At 33.5% G+C, this 24,892-nt stretch overlaps 1 protein-coding gene across 1 annotated transcript; it reads right to left on the bottom strand.

Moving 5' to 3' along the window:
* Positions 1-445: 445 nt before the first annotated feature.
* On the bottom strand, positions 446-7,056 carry LOC104903949 (auxin transporter-like protein 2). The gene is made up of 8 exons (XM_010692095.4): positions 6,676-7,056; positions 5,910-6,095; positions 5,687-5,799; positions 5,328-5,511; positions 3,657-3,754; positions 2,063-2,270; positions 1,534-1,791; positions 446-1,094 (listed from the first exon to the last, which is right to left on the bottom strand). The coding sequence occupies exons 1-8, from the start codon at positions 6,850-6,852 to the stop codon at positions 831-833; spliced, it is 1,488 nt and encodes a 495-aa protein (XP_010690397.1). The 5' UTR covers positions 6,853-7,056; the 3' UTR covers positions 446-830.
* Between the last annotated feature and the right edge of the window lie 17,836 nt (positions 7,057-24,892).

Below are 24,892 nucleotides of genomic sequence, written 5' to 3'. Positions count from 1 at the left end.
ATTAAATTTGATGAACGATAAAAAAATTTAAGTGAATTAATTTTAGAATTTCGTACGTTGTATTAGTCTTTTGTGTTAGATAAATCATTTCACTTTGTTAATTGATTAATTTCGTTTTGATATAACACTTGATTGTGTTTGTGAATTAATTATTAGATATTTGATTGATGTAATCTTATAGTCAATGTTTCTTATTTTGGTGGTACAATTATAACTTGATTGCCTTCAACATTTAAGATAATTTTTTAATGGTATATTTGAAGTTGACTTTGATTTTCCCTTTTTTTGTAATAGTAGTAGTTTTACTCGACAATTCAGTAAATTTATAAGGGGACACTATAGCTCCTCCCTTTCCTTATACTTCAAATATCAAACATGAATAATGTTACGGCAAATATCAAAATACTGTGGCTATTCTTTTAAGCCAAGTTAGCAAACGTGGAAATTATAAGATACCATAAATTCAAAATTATTGAAAGATAAAGATGTAAGCCAAAAGATAGTAGAGAAAGACATAGCATATCCTTTTTTGGAAGCCGTTACTCATCGCTAAATTACATACTCTCAAAATATTTCATACAAGAGATTTTCAAAATCATAACAAAGATCTAATCTAAAATTTTCCTTTTTCTAATTCACTTTCTCAAACTAAGCCATCCACCTTCAAACCTCTGATATCAATTCATCTAGTAGCTCAATATTTGACTCATGACAACTCAAAAGACGTACATTGCATCATGCATTTTGCCTCTAAACACTATAACCACAGTCGATGACCCGAATTCATAACGCATGTAATTGACTAATCACGCCCTAGCAAAACTGATCGATCAAAGGCGATGGACAAGGTGGTGAGTGTGGTTGAGGTTAACCGGCGTAGGCGAAGGAGCGGTGACATTGGCAACTTTAGGCGAAGGGCATTGGTAACATTTAGTGAACAATCCAAATGTGTCAATTTGGTGTACAAAATTGATCATGCTAGCCCATCCTCCAAAACCAAACCCAACTATAAGCACCCATATTACCACAAAGATATTTATGGCAAATGATCCTGCCCACCTTCCTACAAATTTAGGTGGTTGCTCCACTGCGCTCTGCATTGATTATTAACACACAATTATTAGAATAATCATTGACTATTGTACAAGTGTTACCATGTACAAGTGTGGAAAATAATTGTATTAACCTGATGTAGTTAACGCTGACATTCAATATATATAAGTTTACAATACAGGTCTATAACTAGTTAAAAACTATTTTATCTTTTTACATACAATGTTATCTAATAACTATATTCTTTATATGAATAATTGACTATATAAAATCTACTTATATGATTAAGGTAAGTACTCTTCCAATTTTAAATCCTAATAAATCTACTCTCTTCATTTCAGAATAAATACAACACTGCGACTTTTGTGATCAAACTTTTGATCGTATATCTTGCCTAGCACATATGTGAAAGTGACAGTGTTGCATTTATAAAATCGGCTAGAATATTTGAATACAAAATCAAAGTATCCATTATATTACCTCGCGGGCAGCGGCAGACCGAAAGGTGAACATGTGAGCTAAGGCGGGGATGATATAGACGGTGAAGCTAACAAGGAGTGATCCAACGGCGGAATTAATGGGTCCGAAGAAAGGGAAAATTATGGCCAAGAACCAAATTGGGACGACAACGGGAAGTCTTGCAGCTGCTCGTTTACACATACTCTTACAATCATGCAACCCTATTGCCTTCTCCCATACGAAATACAAAGGTGTGCATGCAAATCCAAACGTAATAAACTGCATTACATAACATAAGGCAATTAGTGAATTGTTAATCATCGTATACAATTGATTCAAATTACATAAACAAAAGAAAAATACTTCCTTCGTAACAAAATAGATGTTAAACTTTCAAAATCACGCTTTTCTAGTCAATTTTTTTTTTTGAAGAAGAGAGATAGAAAAAAAAGTAAAAAGAGACGGTTGCGTAAAAAAGAAATGTAACATCTATTTTGTTACAACCATATTTAGAATTAACGGAGGAAGCATATAAAATTAATGATCATACCTGGTGGATGAGCATGAGAATGACAGCCATGTCGCGGTAAGGAGAGCGAGGGAGGAGAGAGAAAGCGTTGGAGTGATCAAGAAGCATGTCTCCAAATGCCCAATATACTGCTGATGCTGAGGGGAGGGTCAAGGTAAGCACATATATTGTAGCAAGTAGATATATGGCTTTGAACTTCTGTGGCTTCCACATTGCGTGCATTACCTCCCTATACCAAACCAAGAATTTGATTAATCAAACTAATAGTACTTATTCGAATTCAAGATCCCAAAAAAATAAATTTTGATTTGTTAAATGTAAAAGCCAAACTGTTCAAGATTTTAAAAGTACAATTCAGGCCATACAGCGACGATAGTTGAATTGAACTGAACTGAACTGAACTAATTGGAACTGAATTGAATTGAACTGAAAATAAGTTGGAGAGAACATGCTCCAACATCGTACTCTCTAAGTCTCCATACTACTTTATTTTAAAGTTACTTTAGGTATTACCGGTTTTTTGTATTTCACTACTCTTAGGATGTCCGAAATATCAAACAAAAGATAAAGGATCTTCAATTATATCAAATCAGATAGAATACATAAGACTCCATCATCAGCAGTACGCAGTACATTTTAGACCTATCAAGTATGAAGACAGAAAAAGCAATAGTAAAAAAGAGAGAAACAGAGGCTAAAATTAGTTGGAACCCATTCTTCATGAGTGATGACTGTAAATCAAAACATGAGAAAAGTACTCCTAGAGCTAAAGCTGAGTTGAAAAAGATCAATTACTTTCTACAATATGAAAAAAGAAAGAAAAGGTGGTTTCCTCAAGGAAAAGGCAAATAAAGCAAAACCTTTTATCTTGGCACGCCATACTAAAATTATGTAAATTTGCATAAAGAATCATAACATCAAAATAGTAGATTATTTGTTGTATAGTACTCTCTCAATCTCATTATAGTTCTCGTTTCACCGTAGGCATGAAAATTAAGGAAATAATGATTATTATGTACACCAGGAGTTGTTGTGCTTTTTGAAATTATTATTATAAAAAAATGAAAAAAATTAGAACATTAAAGGGTGGGCAAGTAAAAAATGTGTTTTATTATACGCCACCAATGAGGTTGACAGAATATTAAATGAAGGTGTCAAAACCCATGTAAAAAAGTGGACAAAGAGAATAAAAAGTGATGTTAAAAATAAAAATAAGGAAAATGTGAACAACATTATTTTGAAACACCCAAAATAAAAATGAGACGAAATTAGTGGTATAGTATGAAAAAAAAAAAAAAAAACCCCTTGCAAACTACTATAGCCTATAGGATAAGGATTGGTCATTACATAAAAAGATTAGTCAGAAAATGTCTAAAGAGAAATAGTGATACGTCAATTTCATCAATTGGCTTATGTTATGTTAGTAAGTGTGAAATGACAGATTTGCCCACACCTGGTAAAAATGAAAAAGACAGATTTGCCCTTGGGACAAAGACCAGATCTCCAAAAATAAAATGAAGCAACGTTGAAGTTTGACCATTGGGTAATTCTTTTTTTGAAAGAGAATGGGATTTAAAAAGACAAGAATATTGGGTAGAATGAAAGTTTGTCTTACACAGTAACAGCATGTCCTCCAAACGTGTAAAGAATGTTTGTGGCCCCTGTGAAGTATAGCACCAACTTGGTCGGCCCTGAGTGCTTCACTCCCTCCACCTAATCATATATTTAATCACATATTAGTCACCACATTAATTACTACTCCCGGAGTACTAGTTACATGATTATAGAAGTACTTATTAACCAAGAGAGTACATTTTTACATAATTCTGTATTAAACTATGCTGTGAATCACATAATACGAACATAAAGGGTGTTGGATTTTACGCTAGTTTAGAAACTAATAACGACATATACATGAAAGTTATTAAAACTAATTAATCCAAGGCAATTGCAAGATGCGACACGTGAAACTACATTGGTTTTACCAAGTGCATGGGTATCCCATGCAACCATATGAAGTTCTTACTGGTTCATTTCTTATGAAACATGGATATAATAACATCCACTTTTAGTTTAGTTAAATTAAATGGTAATTTGGTAAATTTATTAGAGTAATATTGTATGTAAAAGAATAGTAAAGACTTTTACTACTCTTAGGTCTGTATTGTGAACATTATATATATTAATTATTAAATGTCAGGGTTAATCTAATCAGGTTGACACAATTATTCTCCACATTTGTATAAAAGTGATTTTTTTTTTACAGAATTAGTTGCTCAACACCTCTTGCAAACTAACCAGTCTAGTTTAGTATGTCGGACTCTTGATAAATAGTCTTTGATGGGGGGCCGGGTTTGATCATCACATTACGAGTATGAAAACTATCTTTATCACTAAGTCAAATACGCTTGCTAATATATGACATACTAAGTTAGATGGGAAAGATATTATTAGGATAGAAAGCATGAATATATTGGTGTTGGCTCCACTGTATTTTGTTTGTAAATGGTTTTAATTTGTGCCTCAAAACTTGGGTGTTGAGGCTTTTTGGGGATAAGTTGCATCATAGAGAAATTTTCTTCTAAAAAGATTTAGAATCATCATAGTGGCAGCCGTTGTGCTCCTGATTAACAGGATTGCTTTAATACAAAACACATATATATTGATTAGTAGTGGAAATATCACATGGAACATTGCCTCAAGCTTTTTTAAGATAATGAGTTTTCTGTTACTTTAGGTAAAGAATCTGCAAATAATACTAATTAACTTTACATATAACATAGATTATGAGTTGCAACTAGCTAGATGCCATATTGTACACATATGTCACACCAAAATTAAAACCATTTATATGTAGTCATATACTCAGGAAAGCCGAAAGCATCATCATGATTTATTCATAAGTGGAGATAATTAGTTTATACTATACAAAAAAACAAATATTCCCTTGTTAATTAAGGGAATTAATTAAGATATTTTAATTTTTTTAGTTGCCTAACTTGTTAAACAAATAGATTTCATTGACAAGAATGCTACCAGTACAAAAGTAACTAGTTAACACATTACTATTTACTACTTTATTACTTCCTCCATTTCGTTTTAAATACAATAAAGTACTTAGTATTATTTGTGAGATACAAAATATTCATTTGTTGCATTTAAAACAAAACGAAGGAAGTAATACCTTATATTTGTTCGTATTAGTTACCCTGATATTTAAATTACGATAACTAATCTAGGACATAGAGAGTACCGACGAAGAATAGTAAGACTATAAATTAAGTACCTGGCCATGAAGATAAGAAGCAATGGTTAGATACCAAGCAGTATAGGTAGTCATGACTAAACCAAGGAAAGACCAAATTCTGTAGTTGTGAAAAGAAGGAATAAACACAGTGGTCGCACAGCATGCACCAAAGATGTAGGTCCAAGTTCTTTTGTCCAGATTATCATTTATGTAGTATATGTTGCTGCAAATGTTTACATCAAAACAAATAATTAGTAATAATATATTGAAACACCAACTTAATTAGTGTCAGAAATCATCATTTACTCTCATTAATTACTGAAAAGAGTACTAATTTAGGTAGCTATATACCAAAAAAAGATAGGTAAAAAACAAGATGAGAAGCTAAGCTAAGATACCTTGCGCATGCAATAAGTTGAATTACAGATCCAAACAGAAGAAAAGTGCAGTTAAATGCCAAACCAACATTTCTCCAATGTTTCCCTAGTAGCCCATCTAGCACCTCAAACCACTGCATTTATTAATTAATTAAGTATGATTGTTATTGATTAGTATAATAATTATCTCATAATTAAAATAATTAAATGAAAATGTTTTTGTTTGGACATAGTAATTAATTACCTGAATGACATGATTCCTGAAATCAACCTTTTCTCTCTCCTTCCTAGTTCTATACTCAACATAAAGGATACTAATTAAATAAGCAGTCCAACTTCCTAATATACCATAAAATAGCTGGAATGCAATTCCTGATAACATCCCTAGTTGTGAGAATGAGTATGGTAGTGTCAACAGCACTTGTGCTACCTGCGCATTTGTTAAACAACAAAACAAACATAATCAAAAAGGTTAATCATACACATTATGATCTAGGAAGAATATATCATTTGATAATGATCTTAATAAAATGACCACCAAAAAACTTCAATATTCACATCGAACAATAACATCAATAATCCATATTTATACTTCATCCGTTTCATATTACTCGCTACACTTCTCAATTCACAGACTTCTAGGCAATTTTTGGAGAAGAAAGAGGTAGAGAGTAAAAATAAAAGGGATCCATGTGAGAGGAAAGAAATAGAAAAAGTTTATTACCCAAAAAGGAAGTGTAGCAAGTAATGTGAAACTTCTGATAATGAAAAGTGTAGCGACTAGCGACTATTATGAAATGGAGAATGCGAATTCGTCTTAGCAACGTCCATAATAACACTACACAAATTACCAATCGATAGAGAACAAAGTATATATATATATATATATATATATATATATATATATATATTGACGCTATTATAGTAGTAGTAATTAGTACTACCTTCGTTTCTTGTTAATCTACGGGGAAATTTTAAAAGTTGAAATATGCGCAACCTTATTATCTTACCTGATTGGAAGCACAGCTAAACCAAGCATCATAAGTAGAACCACCATGCCAAAGGAAGTTAGAGAAAGCAGATTTAAAGCTTGAAGGCTTAGCTTCATCTTTCTCCATTTCTATGTAACTTCCTATAATCACTGTCTCAACCTCTTTCTCCTTGTCTGATGATGAAACTACAGCCATTTTGGTAAATATGCGTACCCCTTTAATATAACAAGTTTATATTTTTTTCTCTTTTTTCGCTAACTTTTTGTAATTCCCCCTTTTTATTTCCTAGTAACTTGATGCTACGTTGATGGATTTTGTAGAATATAGAGGATGGTATGTTGGGGATTGTTTGGTTATTGGAAGGTGAAAATGGCGTGGGTTTAAGGAACTTATGCTTAGGCTTGAAGGTATTTATACACGACATCCGCCTTCTTAAAAGGTGTAAAGTTTTTGTCTTTGCTAAAATACTATTATAGTACTCCTTTATTTTAAGAGTTTGTCTTGTAAGAGATCGCCCACTTTTAAATTAAAATTAGGCAATAGTAAGCCCAATAGTTACTAGGTTAATTTCTTTCGGTGACTACGTCTACTTTTATATTAAAATTAAACCCTCTTTTAATAATTTTTGTTGTTTTAATTGCTTTATTTACTTTAGCACACAAATAAAAAAAAACATATGGAACCATTAAAAAGTAGAGCAATAAAACATAAATTAATTGTTTTCTTGTATGATGAAGACAAAAATAAACGTCAAAAAATAAATAATATGTAGGTACCAGTCATACCACATACTAAAAATAAAAATATGGATTGCGCTATATGCAGCCCTTAGGGTTGCATATAAGACATAAATACACTACTTAAAATGGAAATAAGTTGTGAATTTATAGAAAAATTTTGCATCAACCGATGTATTGAATGATCAATTAATGTAACTTATTTCCATTTTTAACTTCTTATATACAGCTACTAATTGCATATGCACGCGATGACTGCATTGACAAATTTATGTAGTTATATACAAATGGATATGTTTTTTTTTAATCTAAAATTATTTTGATAGTGATGTAAATTATTAAGGTTCTTTTGTAGATGTTATTATCTTTTTAAATTAAAGGTGAATGATTTTTAACTGTTCAATACTGTCACTGTAAAATTTGGTCGATGATTTAATAATTTTTTTTAGCGACTTTAGCATAGCTCTTTAACAATTATAATTGTTAATAAACCATATTGTTTGAACTTTATAAATATGAAATATTATGTTATCACGGTATATTGCTAACTTTTTTTGGTTGAAGATTCTAATTGATTTCGTGAATTGATTGTGTCAATCTAGTTGTTCAAGTTATTAATGGTATTGCTTATTGCATATTCCATTTCTGATCTACTCATATGGCAAGTTTCCATTGATTCTCATTTTTCAATTTTTTATAAAAAGAAAAATATGTTTTAAATTATTAGAGGGTATTTTAGTCACTTCAAAAGAGGACACCACACCTCCCTCCTTGCCGCCTTGGCTTATATAATAGAGATTAGAGCTGCATATAGCTTTTCCCTGAAAATATTTGACAAATATAGCAACCAAAAAGATACATATCTAAATACTAAAATATAGCAACTAAAAAAATCATTGAGCATCTTCAATTCATTATTAAAGAGAAATAAAGGGATAATAAATTCCGATTATATTATTGTAGTATTAAAACTGTAAAGGTATTGTTGGTTTTGACTAATACTACGGTCTTCGAGCTCGGTTTTAAGAATTTTGTTTTTCTTGAAAAATATTGTGTATATTATATTGTCTTTGGTTGGTTTTTCCAGAATTCTCTTTGTCTCATATCACAAAATATTCAACATTATCATAGAGTTTAATAGTAATACCATTTTTTGGATGATAATTAATTGAGCGTGAGTTGTTTGTCCGCACGAGTGGGTCTCCCGCTTCCCAAGCCTATGATTATGTTTCTTAATTTACCTAAATTAAACATGCATATTACTGTTATGATGTTATTATGGTACCCTAAAGTCTTTGGTCATAATAATTTGTTTTCCAGAAGAGCTATATGAGAAACAAATAGCTACAAAAATTGTTGTATTAGGAATACGTATAGTAGGCGTTAACAAATTAAGCATTTGAAGTATAATATGGGAGTAATTAAGAAATAAAGCAATAAAGAACACAAGAAAATTTAACATGAAAATCCTTGAATAGGGAGAAAATCACGAACACTGCACTAGGACTTTAAACATGAGATGTGATACAAGGAGAATTTTTTAATCTTTCTAGACTCTCTAATCTTTTTCTATGTTCTCTAGTGACTAGTCTCTCCAGATTTAATAATAATCTATCTCTTCATGGTGTGGCATAAATAAAACAATAAACGACTAAAACATATTTATACCAGGGAAAAGACGCAATATCCTAGAAAACCTAGGAAAACGGAACAAAGGAAGAAATAAGACCCCGAGAGGCAGAACCTGCGGGCGCAGGCCCAATCCCGCGGGCTGGCAGCATGTTTGCAACTTTAGGTGCGCCAATCCTTGCGAGCGTAGGGAGAATTCTAGCACGCTACCGCTGTGGGACACAATGTTTGTGCTAACTCGTGTTATGCTCGTTGTTGCCTTACTGTTGTACCTAGCTTGACGCTAGCTCGTTGCTAATACTCATCGACAACACGCACCTTCATCGATTATCTTCAGCACATACTCAACAATAATCTCTCACCTTGAAGATCCGTATGAATGAAGAACATACCCTTATAAATATGTAGCCACAATTTCAACATCTCATCATAACTCTCCATACATCGATCACATAGTGCAGAAACACTTCCTACTCACATAGGAAGCAACACCGATGCCTCTCTCGTTTCTGAGTCTCTATCATCACAACACGAATCACAAGGACTCTTCATAGTTCTATGAGCATCCCGACAATGCTCTCACTAGAATAAAACAACATTTTATAGGCTTGACTTCTCACGCACCACACTCATGTGTGCTTTCTTCACCTTTTTCATTTCATGGTTCACTCTAGCCGAAGAGCCACCGACTTTACCACCATGGTTCTTCTTCACAGGCCTACTATATTCAAACTTTTGACCGAACAACACTCTTTTGTGAAGTGTTCTTCATCTCTTCATGAGCTACCTTTGTCGTGCTCCCCATAGTGTACATTGTTCTGCTGCTTGCACCTCGAGCTACTACCATAGCACCCTTATTAACTTTCCAAGAACCACCCTCGAATACAACCTTGTAGCTAAACTTGTTAGTTCATTAATTGATATCAAGTTTTTCTATAAATCACTAGTAGAATCATCTCGTTTTGCTGTGGTTTTTAAAAGACATATTGTTGCGTATTTTGCATCGTAGGAAATCAATCAACCTATTGTTGCGGTTGTTGCCCAAACTCGTAGCAATAGCTTCTAGCCAAAAAAAATTAAAAGATAAATGTATCGTTGTTATCACGATGGAAGAATATTCAACGGACAATTACAATTTGAAAACTTGAAAATACTCATCATAGGATTTATTCAATTACATTGAAACTTTCACCATTACTACGGATCAAAAGAAGTCGAGCAAAACAAACTGAATACCAGATCCAACAAAAACATAATTTAACAAACCAAAATAAAAAATTAACAAATGAAGATTACTGTAAAAAAAAATCAAATACCCTCGTTTGCACACCCAAAATTTGTCCATGACGTTCACAATCAAGAAAAAAACAAATGAAAATTACAGATCTTGGGGATTCCCCATCCGGCCATTCCTTCTCATCCCTAACGCTCTTCAAGCGAGCGAGCGAATCCAGATCTTCGAGTTCTTCAAGCACGAGGGAAGGATCGCTCGCCTGAAGTTCTTAGTGTTTCTTTCGATCTCCAGCGTCAAGCTCCGCTCGCCTTAAGTTGCCGCGTCAAGCTCCACCCACCTTAAGTCCGCTGCGTCGTCTGAATCCCGGCTAGAGAGACGAATATAGAGATGGTCAAAAGCTGACGGAGAAGTGAGAAAATCGAGAGCGGTGGAGGAAGTTGAGGAATTCAAGACGGTGAAGGAATTAGAAGAATTCGAGACGGTGGAGGAGGTGAGGAAGGAGAGAATGGGGGTGGTTGGACTGGACCCGTTGGAGTGAGAAATGAGAGGAGGGAGAGAAGAAAGTTGATGTGTGAATGAAAGATTGAAACGGTGCACTAATATTATAAACCCTAAGCGTCTTTTGTTCATTAAGAATACCTATTGTTACGGGTTCTATGAGAAACCGCAGCAATAGATTAAAATATTTTTATTATTTAATATATTGTTGTGGTTTCTCTTAAAAACCATAGCAATAGGTCGTTCTCGATCTTTCTTTACCTTTTTTGCGTCATATGTTGCTGCTATGGAAAAACCGCAGCAAATCAGTAGCTGCAATAAGGTAATTTTTTACTAGTAAATCAGGGATGAACTTGACATCTTTCAACTCAAACATCTCACAACTTGCAAGATTCACGCTCACATTTCCCTTGTCTTCAACCTCTAATGGTCTATCATCTGCAAGGTACACTTTCTCGAGTTCCTCTAATTTCAGATTTTGAAATAACTCCTTGTAGGGCGAAAAATGAAATGAATAACCCAAGTCTAAGATCCATGAGGTAGTTGAGCTCTTTGCACTGCTTACCACCAAAGCATCATAAACATACTCCATTACCGAGTTCGTCGAAGAATCACTTCATCACTATCTTGATCCTCCTTTTTTCCCTCCTCAGTGTCTATGTAATCCTGGCATTGTAACACCCCGACCCATACGGAGTCGAGTATATTGTCACCAATGCGCATCCAGGGCCAACAACTGTCCTCAATAGCCAACACAAGTTCTTCCGGCGCATTTTGTCCTCACTCATGCACACTCTGAGAAACTTCCCAGGAGGTCACCCATCCCAAGACTACTCCCAGCCAAGCACGCTTAACTGTGGAGTAACTAAGGAAATAAGCTCCCTAAAAGAAAGATGCATCTTGTTGGAATGAGTAGCCTGCTAAATCCCTTTAAAGCAATCATGAGGGGTATTACAGGCATTGTCTCTTATAGTGACCTTTCTCGCCAATCTCGCAGGTTGGCAGCATGTCTGCAACTTTAGGTGCGCCAATCCCTGTAGGGGCAAGGATGATTTGTGGCTTAAAGTTTAATACCAAAGAAAACTGGTGGGCTAAACACCTGCGTCTACAGTAACATGTTCGTATTAAGCATAACATGCTTACAATACGACCGTGCTGCATTAATTTTGATGGTTTGGTGCCTTGAATCTCGTCAAAATTTGGGTCTTCGCAGGACCGGGTGCCCGATTGGGCGTCCTCCGCGAATCACGACCAGGCAAACAGTGCCCTATCGTGCCCGAGAAAAATATGGCTTGAAGAAATTGACCACCCGATCGGGTGGATGTCGCCTGACCCGATAAGGCGGCTAAAATTTTTGTCGCGATGCATTTTTCGAATTCGATTCTTTTAGGTTTTTTTTATGGAGTATATTCTAGGGTTTTTTGTATGAGGTTCCTTATGTTATAAAAGGACCTCCTTGGTATTCATTATTAGACACAACTTGTGGAACACTTTTAGCTTCTAGAATTTAGTTTTCCTTGTATTATTCTCTCTAGATTTTCTTCATTATGAAGAAGCTCAAATCCCTCACATGTGGACGTAGATCTATTTTGACCGAACCACGTAAATCCTTGTACTCCTTTGTTTGTTCACCTTTATTTTTTTTTCTCATCTTTATTATTTCATTGACTTATTCCGCATTAATCAAAATACAACACTCCGTTTTCTAACAAACTTGTTTGTGCGACGTGCTTTCTGACTGACTTTGAGAATAATCAACCCTAATTAATATAAAGGTTGCTATGCCTAGGTTCTTTGAGATTTTTAATGAGATTTAAACACGATTAGGTTTAAATGTGTTTGTGTGATTATAAAGATAAATGAAGAGCCTTTTACTTGCTAGTCATCGCACATACATTATTATAAATTGCTAGTTGATTTTTGTGGTTTTAATTTCTTCCAATTCTTGATTTTACATTCAAAATATTGTTTATTGCATGCATATGTTACTATATGAGCCAGTGATCTTAACATAGTGGGTTTTATTCACTTTAAAAATTAAGTTTTAGGTCCAATCAATTTAGATAAGTTTCAATAAGGTTCAATTAGGTCTGATCAGGTCCAACAAGTTCCAATCAAGTCTAATAAGTTCAGGTTCAATAAGTTCCAATAAGGTAAATAATCAATGACCAATAAGTTTCAATTAGGTCTACTAAGTTTCAATCAGGTCTAATAAGTTACAATCAGGTCCAATAAGTTCCAATCAGGTCCAACAAGTTCAGTTAAGTCTCAGATAAGTTTAGCTTAGTTAAGATGAGAGTTTATAAGGTGAAGAGAACGCACCCTTAATCTACTCACTTTCTTTTGCTTTATTTCACATACTTCAATTTGACTATCATATATTACTTATACATAATGAAAAACATAGTCAGGTGAGATTTTATTAGATTCGTCTCAATATGTAGTTTTCAAATATGAATTTTTATGTTTCCGATCCGTAATTAAATATATATTGGTCAGCGCTCTGCATTGGCAATCGTGAAAGTCAATATATATAGTAGTATTTATTAACAATGGGTTTTTTTACATAGTGCCCTTGAGTTTTACGAAATTCTTTGTTGTACGACATTTTTGAACTTTTCACGTTGTACACCTAAATTTTCTAAACGTTACACAAAATATCAAATAGTAGATTTTGGGACTTTTTTTCCCTGTGGGTATAGAGTAGGATTTTTGTGTCTTGTTAGTTGACTGGGGTTTTGGATAGAATATGAGAATTGGAAGGCTTAGTGAGGTTTGGGGTAGGATTTTCTACTAGTAAGGGCATTTTGTATGACGTTTATAAAAATTTAGGATACATTGTGGAAATTATAAAAAGGCCGGATGCAACGCAGAATTTCGTAAAATACATGGGAACTATGTAGAAAAATTCTAATATTTTTCTTTTGCAATAGCTTAAGCTCAAGGCTCTAATCTAATTTCATTCGGAATTATCAAAAATTGAATTTTACTTCATCTTTTTGGTGCATTGAATTATACTTCATTGATTCAACAAAGACATTTTTACTAACATTTTTTCTTTCTTGTCTTTCTTATAGAAGTATCTAGTTACCGAGTAAAGCCGACTCTAGTTATAGTGATTAAACTAATTTTCATAACAAATTTCCAAACCTTACATTCCAAAGTTGTAAAAAGTTAGAAAATTGCATATAAAAATAGTTTAAGTGTGTGTTATCATTGTAGTCCATGTTCACAACAATAAATATTCTCAAGCTGATTAGTGTCTTCTTCAAGGCCACATAAGACAAGATGATACGTAATTATGACATCATTAGCTACATATAAAGCACTAACTTATATTTAGAAGTAAAACATAACCAGGATAATTATACAATCAACAATAAATATATAAAAATTAGAAATAGCAGAAACATAGGGAACAATTTGACCAATTTAAAAAGGGTGTAGAGAAACAAGGTTAAGTTGGGGAGACAAAAGAAAAGTTTAAGAAATGGAGAAGTATGAAGAAGGAGTGAAGATGGAAATAATAACAAAGTAGACCAAATGATTGCTACAAAACGGGCGTGGTCGCTTTATAAGAAGAACAAAGTTGCTTTTCTCACATGCCCTTCTTCCCTTCTAATCTTGATATTTCAATCCCCCTTCCTTTCTGGACTTGGAAAACCCACTTTCCCCCACCTTCACCATCACGGCCCAATATCCTAAAACACAATCATCTTCTATTTTTTCCGAAAAGATTTTTTTTATATAAAGAAACTCAATCTTATAAGAAAGTACTTTTCAAGAAATCAAGGAATACAACTTGTGAGTGTATGTGATTCCCTTTGTGATATACTCCCTCCGTCCCAATTTATTTATTACATTTGCTTTATCACAAAGACCAAGGAGGGAGTGGGGACCATTGCCATAACAAGAATTAACAAAAAAAACAAATAGGTAAATTGTGGGACCTATGTACTATATATGGAAATATTTACAAAAACAAGGAGAAAGTTATGACAAATCTGTATTTAAAGTGTGGGACCTATGTACTATATATGTAAATATGTGCAAATGTAGCAAATAAATTGGGACACACCTTTTTTTTTTTGATAATTTAGTTCGTTTCATTAAAACTCAAAATAGAGTTAAAGGCATACAATAATGAAGTGTCAAGATTACAACATCTTGAAAGACAAATACATGAAAATGCCAACCAAAACGCTCCAAACACAATAAAGGCCCTACAACAATATCACCACTATAACAAACAAGAAACAACACCCCAACCACATTGAAGAACCGAGAAACACTCAAGCCTACTGACTGAAAAACAACAAACTAAGACAACATCAAAAAAATCATAAACTCCATAAGACGATTTTAAATCAACGACACCAAATTAACCATTGGGATAACTCACACTACACCGCCTCTTTGATACTTGAATCCCATTTTTCTTCTCCATGCTACGATTGAAACCAAGATGATTAAGCAATGGACATTGATTTTTCTTTACTAGCCTCCGAACAGAAGACTTTGGCACAACGTTGCTCATAATTGAATTCGGTGATAAAATTGAAACCTCGCTGACAACCCCAACTGAATCTAATATTGTGCCATTTCCTTTATCACAAGAAGAACCCTCATCTCCGTCAACACAAAGTGAACTTCCTCCATTGATGCGTATCTCGTTTGCAAATGAAAGAGCACTAGCAATGCCACTCAAACCAACACTTCCCTGCAACCTCTCCGGATTTTCTAACATCATCTCCTTTATAACACCAACATTCTCTAAAGGGACACAGTCAAATATACTAGATTCCTTAACATTATGAATCTCACTTTCTAAATTAGGATGACTTGAACCAATCTGCATATTTTCTAAGATGAGCAGAGCATCCGCTTCTAATTTTAGCTCACTATCATGAGTAAGGGGGAAATATCGTGCTGAAAAATAGAAAAGGAATCCAAACAGGCATTATGACAGTCACCATCAAAACCAACAACCTTCAATTCCTCTTGAGCAACATGTAAAAAGGCATGAACAAAATTTTTCCAAGGATTATCACTACCTAAAGCATAGACAAAAACTGAATACCATAAACCTTTAATCTTCACACTTAACTTCAAAAACCACCCCCATCGATTACAACCAGATTGAATTTTCCACCAAAGACAACCAAATCGTCTACAATGCTCAAATTCAATCAACTTTGAACAATCTTGAAGGGTACCAGAAACCCTTAATCCACCTTTTTTCGATTGTTGTATAACTCACCAATTTTTAAGAAACCATTACTCAACTCTAAATGAAAAGTTTTACCTTTGATTTGAATTTCCATATTCGAGCTTCAATCGAGCACCTCCCTTGACTCATGTGCAGACTCGCAGCAGCAAAACAAAACACTTTGAAAAATGGTAGAAACAGGGACATAAGATATTGGAGAAATTTGATTGAGAGAGGGTTTTGGAAATTAAAGCAGAGAGAAAACTAGGGAAGAGGGGGAAGAAGGTGAAGGGGCATTGATTAACAGTGAAAAGAGGATGAACGGGATGACCCTGCGGCGACGCACGCCGGAAGGAGCAGCGCGGACGGCGCCGCCGCAGGGAAAGCAAGGGTTTTAAGGGGGGTTGAGGGAAGGTGAAAGGTCAAGAGAGAGAATGGGGTTTTTACTTCTCAATCAACATGTTATTGTCAATTGTACCTAATTGGGACACACCTAAATGGCAAAATGTAGCAAATAAATTAGGACGGAGGGAGTAGTTAGAGAGTCATAAAGACATATCACGTAGATAGAATATGATTTCAAGTCTTGAATACGATCTTTTTGTACTATAGCCAACTAAACTAATTAATAGCCTAGGCAATATATCTATATAACGATTCCCCTCAAGAAAAAAAAATATCTATATAACGATAATTATGTGATAAGGAAATTTTTATCGATAAGTTGTGGCTTTGGTGATGCCCTTGATATGGTTGGAATGTAAATTATATCCTTTGAAAGTAACAATTGGTCTTGTAAGAGACCGCCTAATTTTAACTTAAAATTAGGCACGATCCAATCTCAATATTAAGAGGATAACATGTCACATTTTTCAATATAGTGACTAGTTTAATCTATTTCGTGACCAAGTTAATCTATTTCGTGACCAGCTTAATCTATTCAATAATGACATTCTTTAATTCATTCAGTGACTAGTTTAATCCATTTAGTGACTAGTTTAATCCGTTCGGTAAAACTACCGAATTATTTTTAAAAATTAATTTGTTGTAGTTCGATAATCAAGAAAAAAAAAGGAAGGACAAGAGAAGGGATAGATGATGATTAGGATAGTGTTGGGTTAGAGTGAAATGTAATGGGCTTGTTAGAAAAATTATATATTAGGTTCGTCTAATATTATGTTAAAATTAGACCGCCTATTATAATAATTTGTATTGAAGTAAATATTGTGATACAATATTCACAAGTATTTTAGTAAGAAAATAAAACAATATATGTACTCTATCAATATATCTATAAAATGGTTAAAGGAGTAAATATATTTGTGATGCTCATAAGGAGATATAAAGTTTCATAATCGTAATTATTGATTTTTTTTGGAATATGAAGCTGTGAGATTGATTTGATTATTGATGGATAATACTCCATTTGTCTCTTCTTGTTTGCTGTATTAGGGTTATGTTACTTTTAGATTTTTGGTTGGATGGAGTTGATAAAAAAATGAGACTAAAGGGACAAAATGTAGTGAATATGAGAGCAAATGGTCAATTTTCATGGTTATTAGTATGAGACGGTATTTTAAAACCTCTTTAAAGAGAAAAGTAAAAAGGGACAAAGGAAGTATTTTCTAATTCAAATGCCATGTCTTTGTAGCAAAAATATATAGTTTTGTTCGAGGAGCTGACATCAAGATGAGATCTTTACATGATAGAAGAGTGCCACCAGGTACATAAACTTCCATGACAATACCTTTTAATTAATACTAAGATTACCATCTATAAAGATCATCTAACTTCATCTACACTAAAAGATCACCCGCACAATAGTTTCCCAATATTTTCTCTTATTAATGACCACAAAACAAAAAGACATCCCCCAATTTGTTATTGATGTATGGATATAATTGTGAGTAACCAGATAAACAATGTTCCAAGCATGTACTTATTAGATACGATTTTCTATAAGCTATTTACCGATTCACACAACGAGTATCACGGTAATACTTGTGAGATACGAATAAGAAACCATTGAATTTTGATTGTTAACAAGAAACAATCCCAACAAGAGTTTGTAGTTTGATTTTGTTTCACTAGTGGAAAAATAAGGAAGGGCTGCGCTAAAAAAGGCCCTTAGGGCTGCGCTTTTTGACAGCAGCCCTTTCAATAGCAGCCCTTCACTTTTCAAGTAGGGTTGCGCTAGTAAAGCGCAGCCCTTTAAGCTTAGAAGGGCTGCGCTTTTTAGGTAAAAGTGCAACCCTTTTAAGCTAAAAGGGTTGCGCTTTTTAGGTTAAAACGCAGCCCTTCCTAATAAAAAAAATAAATTTTTTTTTTTTGATGTTTTTTTACTCATATTTTCTGAATTTTAACATTTGCATTAAATCTTAAAGTAAACCATCCAAATCCAAAGCGCAGAACCAAAATGAAAAAAAAGGAACATTTAAGTGCTTTACTGAATTCCTACAATCTCACAAAACAAAGAGATGCTATAACGAAAGTACATGTTTACAACAACAAGATTACAAATTTACAAATTTACAAGTTTACAGCAACAAATCAGCAACTGTAGGAAAAGAATTACAGTAGCAATTGGAACAACCATATACTTCTTTTCTGCAACGTAATTGAAGAATAGAGTTTTTTTTTTTACAATTTAAAAAACATAAATAGAGTAAAGAACGAAAATGAAAAAAAAAAGGAACAAGCAAATTACAATACAAGAGAGAAATGAGAATATGATTGAAAAAATTTACAAAGCCTAGATCTAAACAAAAATCAACCAAAAATTAAAATTGAACGAAAAATCAAGAAAAAAAATCGGTAATTAGTAAGAAAAAAAAAACTCAATTAAATCGAGATCTTGAATTATCATAGTTTCCTTCTTCGTATCTTCATCTTCGTTGCTTCACCTTCTTCGTCTCTTCCTATTCATAGTCCCTTAGTAACTTCACCTTCTTTTTCGAACGAACGATCTTGAATTAAATCGGTAATTGATGAGAAAATTAGTGAAATCGTTTGTGAGAGAGAGAATGAAAATGAGTGAAATCGTTTGTGAGAGAATGAAACTGGGAATGAGAGAGAGAATGAAACTGGGAACTGCAGCGTTTGTGAGAGAGAGAAAATGAGTGAAGGGAGAGAATAATGGCGTGAGAATGAGGGCGTGAGAATGAAAACCCTAGTAGCCCACTTATTATTTTACAAGCCCAATGCCACTTCTTTTCAAATAAAAAAAAAGCCCATAAAGGGATGCGCTTGTCTAAAAAACGCAGTCCTTCTTTAGAAGGGCTGCGTTTTTTAGACAAGCGCAGCCCTTCTTACTGTGAGAAGGGCTGCGCTTTTTTTAAAAGCGCAGCCCTACTAAGTGAAGGGTTGCGCTTTTAGAAAAAGCGCAGCCCTTCTGTTATGTAGGGCTGCGCTTTTGAAGAAAAGCGCAGCCTTCACTAGTAGGGTTGCGCTTATAGAAAAAGCGCAGCCCTTCCTTTTTTTTCCCCCAGTGTTTAGAGAAAATACAACAGAATTTCATGCACTAAGCAAGTACCATGGGAAGATTTTCACCATTCTCTATATGTGTAGTCTCCATACATACATATATATATATATATATATATAATATATATTAATATATATATATATATATATAATATATATATATATATATATATTATATGACCAAAATATTGCATTGTTTCACTCAAAATGTCACCAGAGAAAAGGAAAATCGCACCAGAAAACAGGTTCGCATACTAATGTCACGACTCACGACTAATGATGGCCCGTGGTGAGGAGCGACCCAGTTCTTCCCAACAATGTTGCATTTCTGGATTTGCAGATATACACTCTTCGCGAGGTGTGAAGTACGTCGCGAGATGCGAACACAAGTTTGTCCCTTACTCTCAAACAACCTCTTGGATCATGTTATACTTAAACTGCACAACTCCTAAGTATATAACAAACAATACACACACACCTTACAAACACATTTAACTATAAATGTTCCAACACAATCTATAGAAAATAAAGCGTGTCAAAATTAGAACAAAATGGATTTGTATTTATGGATCTTGAAAAATTAGAGCTATTGGTATTCCAAGAACTCATTATATGGTCTTAAACAAGGCCCTGACATGGTACCAACAGTTTGCAAATCATCTTCTGCATTTGGGGTTCGTTATTACTAAGAATGACTATTCTCCCTTCACTTTTCATCAGGGTACTGGTATGGCTTATTCGCTTCTATACGTCAATGATATTATTTTTGCCACTTTTTCTGACAGTTTGCGTGAAGGGGTTATTACTAAGTCGAAAATTGAGTCTTCTATGTCTCATGTGGGTTTCCTTAGTTATTTTTTTAGGTATTGTTGTCACACGGGCTCCATCTTTATGCTTTTCTTACAGTAGAAGAATACATTGGAGATTCTGGAGCGTGCATGTATAAGCCAGTGTAAATAAACCTGTTGGCACTCTTATTGACACTCCTATTATTGACACTAAGTCGAAACTTTGTGCAAATTCTAGTCCAAACTTTTTGGACCCTACCAAATACTGCAGCTAATTGGCAGGTGCTCTTTAGTTTCTCACTTTTACTCGTCCTGAAAGGACTACCTCACTAACTCTAATTGCAAACATTTTCACGAAAGGACTACCTCACTAACTCTGCTTGGATTTCAAATCCAAGCATAAAGCGTATGTCCTCCTCCCGTTATGGCTGTGGGTGTGTGATAGTAAATATATTTAGGATATTTTCTCCACATGTTTAGAGATATATTTTTGTATATGACTAGGATTATTTTATACATAATTATCCTTATTTCTTCAGATTCCCTAATAGTTAGCACTAACATTTGTGTAACCTATATAATCATTAATATACATCGACTCCAAGATTAAGGAGTTTTCCCAAAATCTAACATTCTTTAACATATACTCCCTCCGTTTCTATCGTATATGAGAGATATTTATGGTCAAAGCAAATTTCGTAAAAAGTGAATGCCTTATATTTTGAAACAGATGGAGTAGCAATTTAGAATTGTGCAAGAGACTTTTTTTCCCCTGTATGCTCTAGCATGTGATAAATGACAAACATTTAGTGGCTGATGAATTGCTTTCCCATTGACGACGAGTTGTTGATTTCAGGGGTGCTTCTTGAGCCATATAATCACAGCGACAGAATAAGGCTCCCAAAATATAATGGCCCCAAAATATATTTATTTTTAATGGTATAAAGAACAGACGAAAGGAAAACATTTGGATCAGTAGTAAAAGTGTTAAGAGAAAGAATAATGAGAACATGAAATTCATCAAAGTTTTGTTGTTTAAACTTTTAAACACGAGTCTTATACTTCTATTTTCTTTAAACTATAAATGAATGGCCCAATTAAGAAACTTATACAGGCCCTCATTATTTTTGTCCATATTTGCCCCACCCCTAATTGATTTCATTGTGCCATGCCATATTTTGATGATCAATTGTTGGACATTCTTTTCGTTTTTCTCTTAAGAGAAACAATTGAAAAGATTGGAACCACAATTTTTTTATGCCTATTAAGGATGTTGTAAGTAGCAAAGCCCGTATCAAGAAAAACCTAAAAAAAAAAGAACATTACATCCAACTAATAAACATTGGTTGAGCCACACTAATTCTTTAACCATTTGAGCTCCAGCAATCCTCCATCTAATTGGATATGAAACATTTTCAATGTAAAATGATTTTTTCTTGAAAAGTTACTTTCTAACAGAAACAGAATTGAAACTTAATTTTCCCTTATTTGTTCCTTACATGAACAGTTAGGAAGAAAAGAGAGAATGTAATGCATTTGGAGATGACATAAATTTGTTTACCCTTCCATTGAGAAGGAAAGTATTTTCCAGCATTGAAAAACTATTTTACACTGGCCAAATGGAAAACTGTTTTCCACCTTTTACAAGCTAAATGAAGAAAAAAAATATACTATTCGAGAAAAAGGTTTTACTCCCAACCGTGGTTGTTAAAATCCTGATCCGGATCTTACGATCCTACGATTCTACGATTCGGAACAATCTCACCGATCCCGATCCTACGTAGGATCTTAGTTTCGTAAGATCTTACAATCCTACCCAACCAGGCAACCACAAAAAATCACATGGCAGGATCTTAATATGATTCAATGATGCTACGACTCTACGATCCGATTCTATCGGTAAAAAAATCATAAAGTAATTTCACATATTAGATTTCTCCTATTAGATTTTGGTTGCATGTTACTTCAATCTTATAGTATTGGAAAACTATCACCATTTGTTAATGAAATAAGTCATTATTAATTTCTATAAATTTTCAACATGAGTTTCTCACTATATTCTAGCATAATTATCTCTATTTTACGAAATTGGAGGATCTTACGATCCTACGATCCGATCCCACCGATTCGATCCTACCAAACCCTACGACCCAAAGTAGGATCTCGATCCTGATAACAGTGCTCCCAACCAAACACAATCCAAGTTATTGAAACAAATTTCATTCATTATCGTGTTTGCTTGCTTGGGCTTTCTTTTTGGTATTGAATATACTCACTGTACTAGTTTTAGAAAAGGGTAATTCCTCTCATCAAAAGAAAAATAAAGCTAAGGGGGCCAAGTCTCTGAAAATATTTTAGTACAAAAATGCTTTTGAGAGTAAATATTTTTAATAATTACTATTATTATGATAAAAGCTGGAAAAACATGATTCTATAAGTGATAGAAAGCTGCTTTGAGGAATAAATACAGTCAGCAAAAATACAAAAAGAATTAAACATTCTGGATACTGAATTGGGCAACAAAAGTCATGCAAGCAATCACTGTTACCTATCACTACTTCAAGAAAACAGTAGTGAATTTGAAGGAGAAATATTGTCCACAAAAGATGCTACATTACTTACATATCATATACTTACTTGAAAGGCTTGTTTGGTTATTTCATTTTCAATTGTATTTTCGCTAGGAAAAGTATACATTCTATATTGACTATGAAGATAAAATTCTCACTTCCAAAGTCCAAACAAACAGGAATCTTGAAATTTCTTTGACCGAATATTTGAACCAAAACTAAAAGAACAAAGATATATACACATGATCTCTTTCTTAATGTGAGATTTTGGACATGTAACACATGGAAACACGTGCCTAATGCCTTTCAAAACAATCAATCCTTAATGTTCTTACAATCTGATCCTATGCTTAAATAATGTAAATGGTTCAAATAATCCTACTAGTTTATGTTTATTCGATAATAATGGTATCATGTCTTGAAAATTTCTTACTGTAATTGTTTTGTTGAATATATAGGTAATTACTAGGTTTTTTTTATATCCATTATAGGTAATTGCTAGGTAATACTTCCTCCGTTTAGAAATAGTTGCACCGTTTCATGTTTTCACGCTTGCCGATGCATGGTTTCAAATATTAATATCTTCAATTATTAATGACTAAAAATTATAAAAAGTTAATATTAAAAAAATATACATTAAAACGAATATAACAAGATAAAATATGACTATGTTTTTCATAAATGTATAAATCACCAAAAATAGTCAAAGTGTAAGTTGTAAATAAACATTATGCAAATGGTGCAACTAATTTTAAGCGGAGGAAGTATAATGCTCAAGCATTTAAAAACAAGTTTATTATTTTAGCTTTACATCTATCCTCACTACTCATTAGTGATGCATTATCGAGTATGCCATGTTTGCTACAGCTTCACGACGCGAATGACAATGTCGTTTATGCACACTAGGGTAATTAACAATATTGAGCTGCTTATATGCACTAATTTACCTTCGTGACAATTAATCTTGTGGTTTGATATGGACAATTATGTTAATCTACACTAGACAAGCACATAAAAGCAATAAATAGGCTAATCCACTAGTCTTACAACTATCTTAGTTATCATTTATTGTACATTTCAATATGGGAGTATGGGACAATAGGTTCAATTTATTTGTTTGTGTAATTTTATCTTAACATCCCTCGCTCTTACGAAGCCAATAGAAAAAGAAAATAAGCGTAAGGTTAAAACCTATACAATTATCGATATTGAACTTGATGTAGCTGTAAATCTAACTTGAGTATCTCTTATTCAGGGTCGGCTACTAGCATGTGCAGCCTGTGCGACCGCACATGGCCTCCGTTTTTGGGGGCCCAAATACAGGGAAACATTGCTCATATATTAAATTAAGAACAATATAAACGTATTTCTGCTTAACCCCGTGGTTAAAGGCGGGAGTTGCAAAGTAATCCTTTGAGGCCCTGACAACGCGAGTTCGACTCTTCACGTTGTATATCCCTTTAGTTTTTTGCTACTTGCTAGTTCCTTCTTTTGTTTCCATTTTTCTTTTATTCTTTTGTTTTTTTTCCTTTGGTTTGCGATGACTATCTTGATTTCTTTTCTTTTATCCCTTTACTTTTTTGCTACTTGCTAGTTCCTTTGTTTCCATTCTTCTTTTAATCTTTTATTTTTTTTGCTTTGGTTTGCAATAACTGTGTTGATTTCTTTTCTTCTCCCTATCTTGGTCCAATATAATTTATTGATTATCATGGTCTTTTTTTATATCCTTTATTAATCACTTTGTTTCCATTATGAAATTTTCTAAGATACATTAACATAAATCAATTTCTCTTTGTAATAAAAAAAATTATTTAGAAAAGACACTAAAATCATACTCCCTCTACCTCAACAAGTTCTCCTCATTCTATTAAAATATTAAATACTATATATTAATTTGAATAAAAATGAAGAGATCAGAACATGTTGAGAGTACGAGTAACATATTGTATATTTTTCTCAACAAGCATAGGTATCCATTCTTTCATACAACTTTTTATAACTTCTCGCTTCCAAAACAAAGTCTTCTATTTTGAAATATTTTGACATATTCGAATTGTCAAAAAAAATTCTTCCAACCATAAAAATAT

This window comes from Beta vulgaris, chromosome 9 (assembly GCF_026745355.1).
Source record: "Beta vulgaris subsp. vulgaris cultivar EL10 chromosome 9, EL10.2, whole genome shotgun sequence".
NCBI lineage: Eukaryota > Viridiplantae > Streptophyta > Magnoliopsida > Caryophyllales > Amaranthaceae > Beta > Beta vulgaris.
Note: the sequence above shows the minus strand (reverse complement) of the source record. Positions and strands in the feature narration are given on the sequence as shown.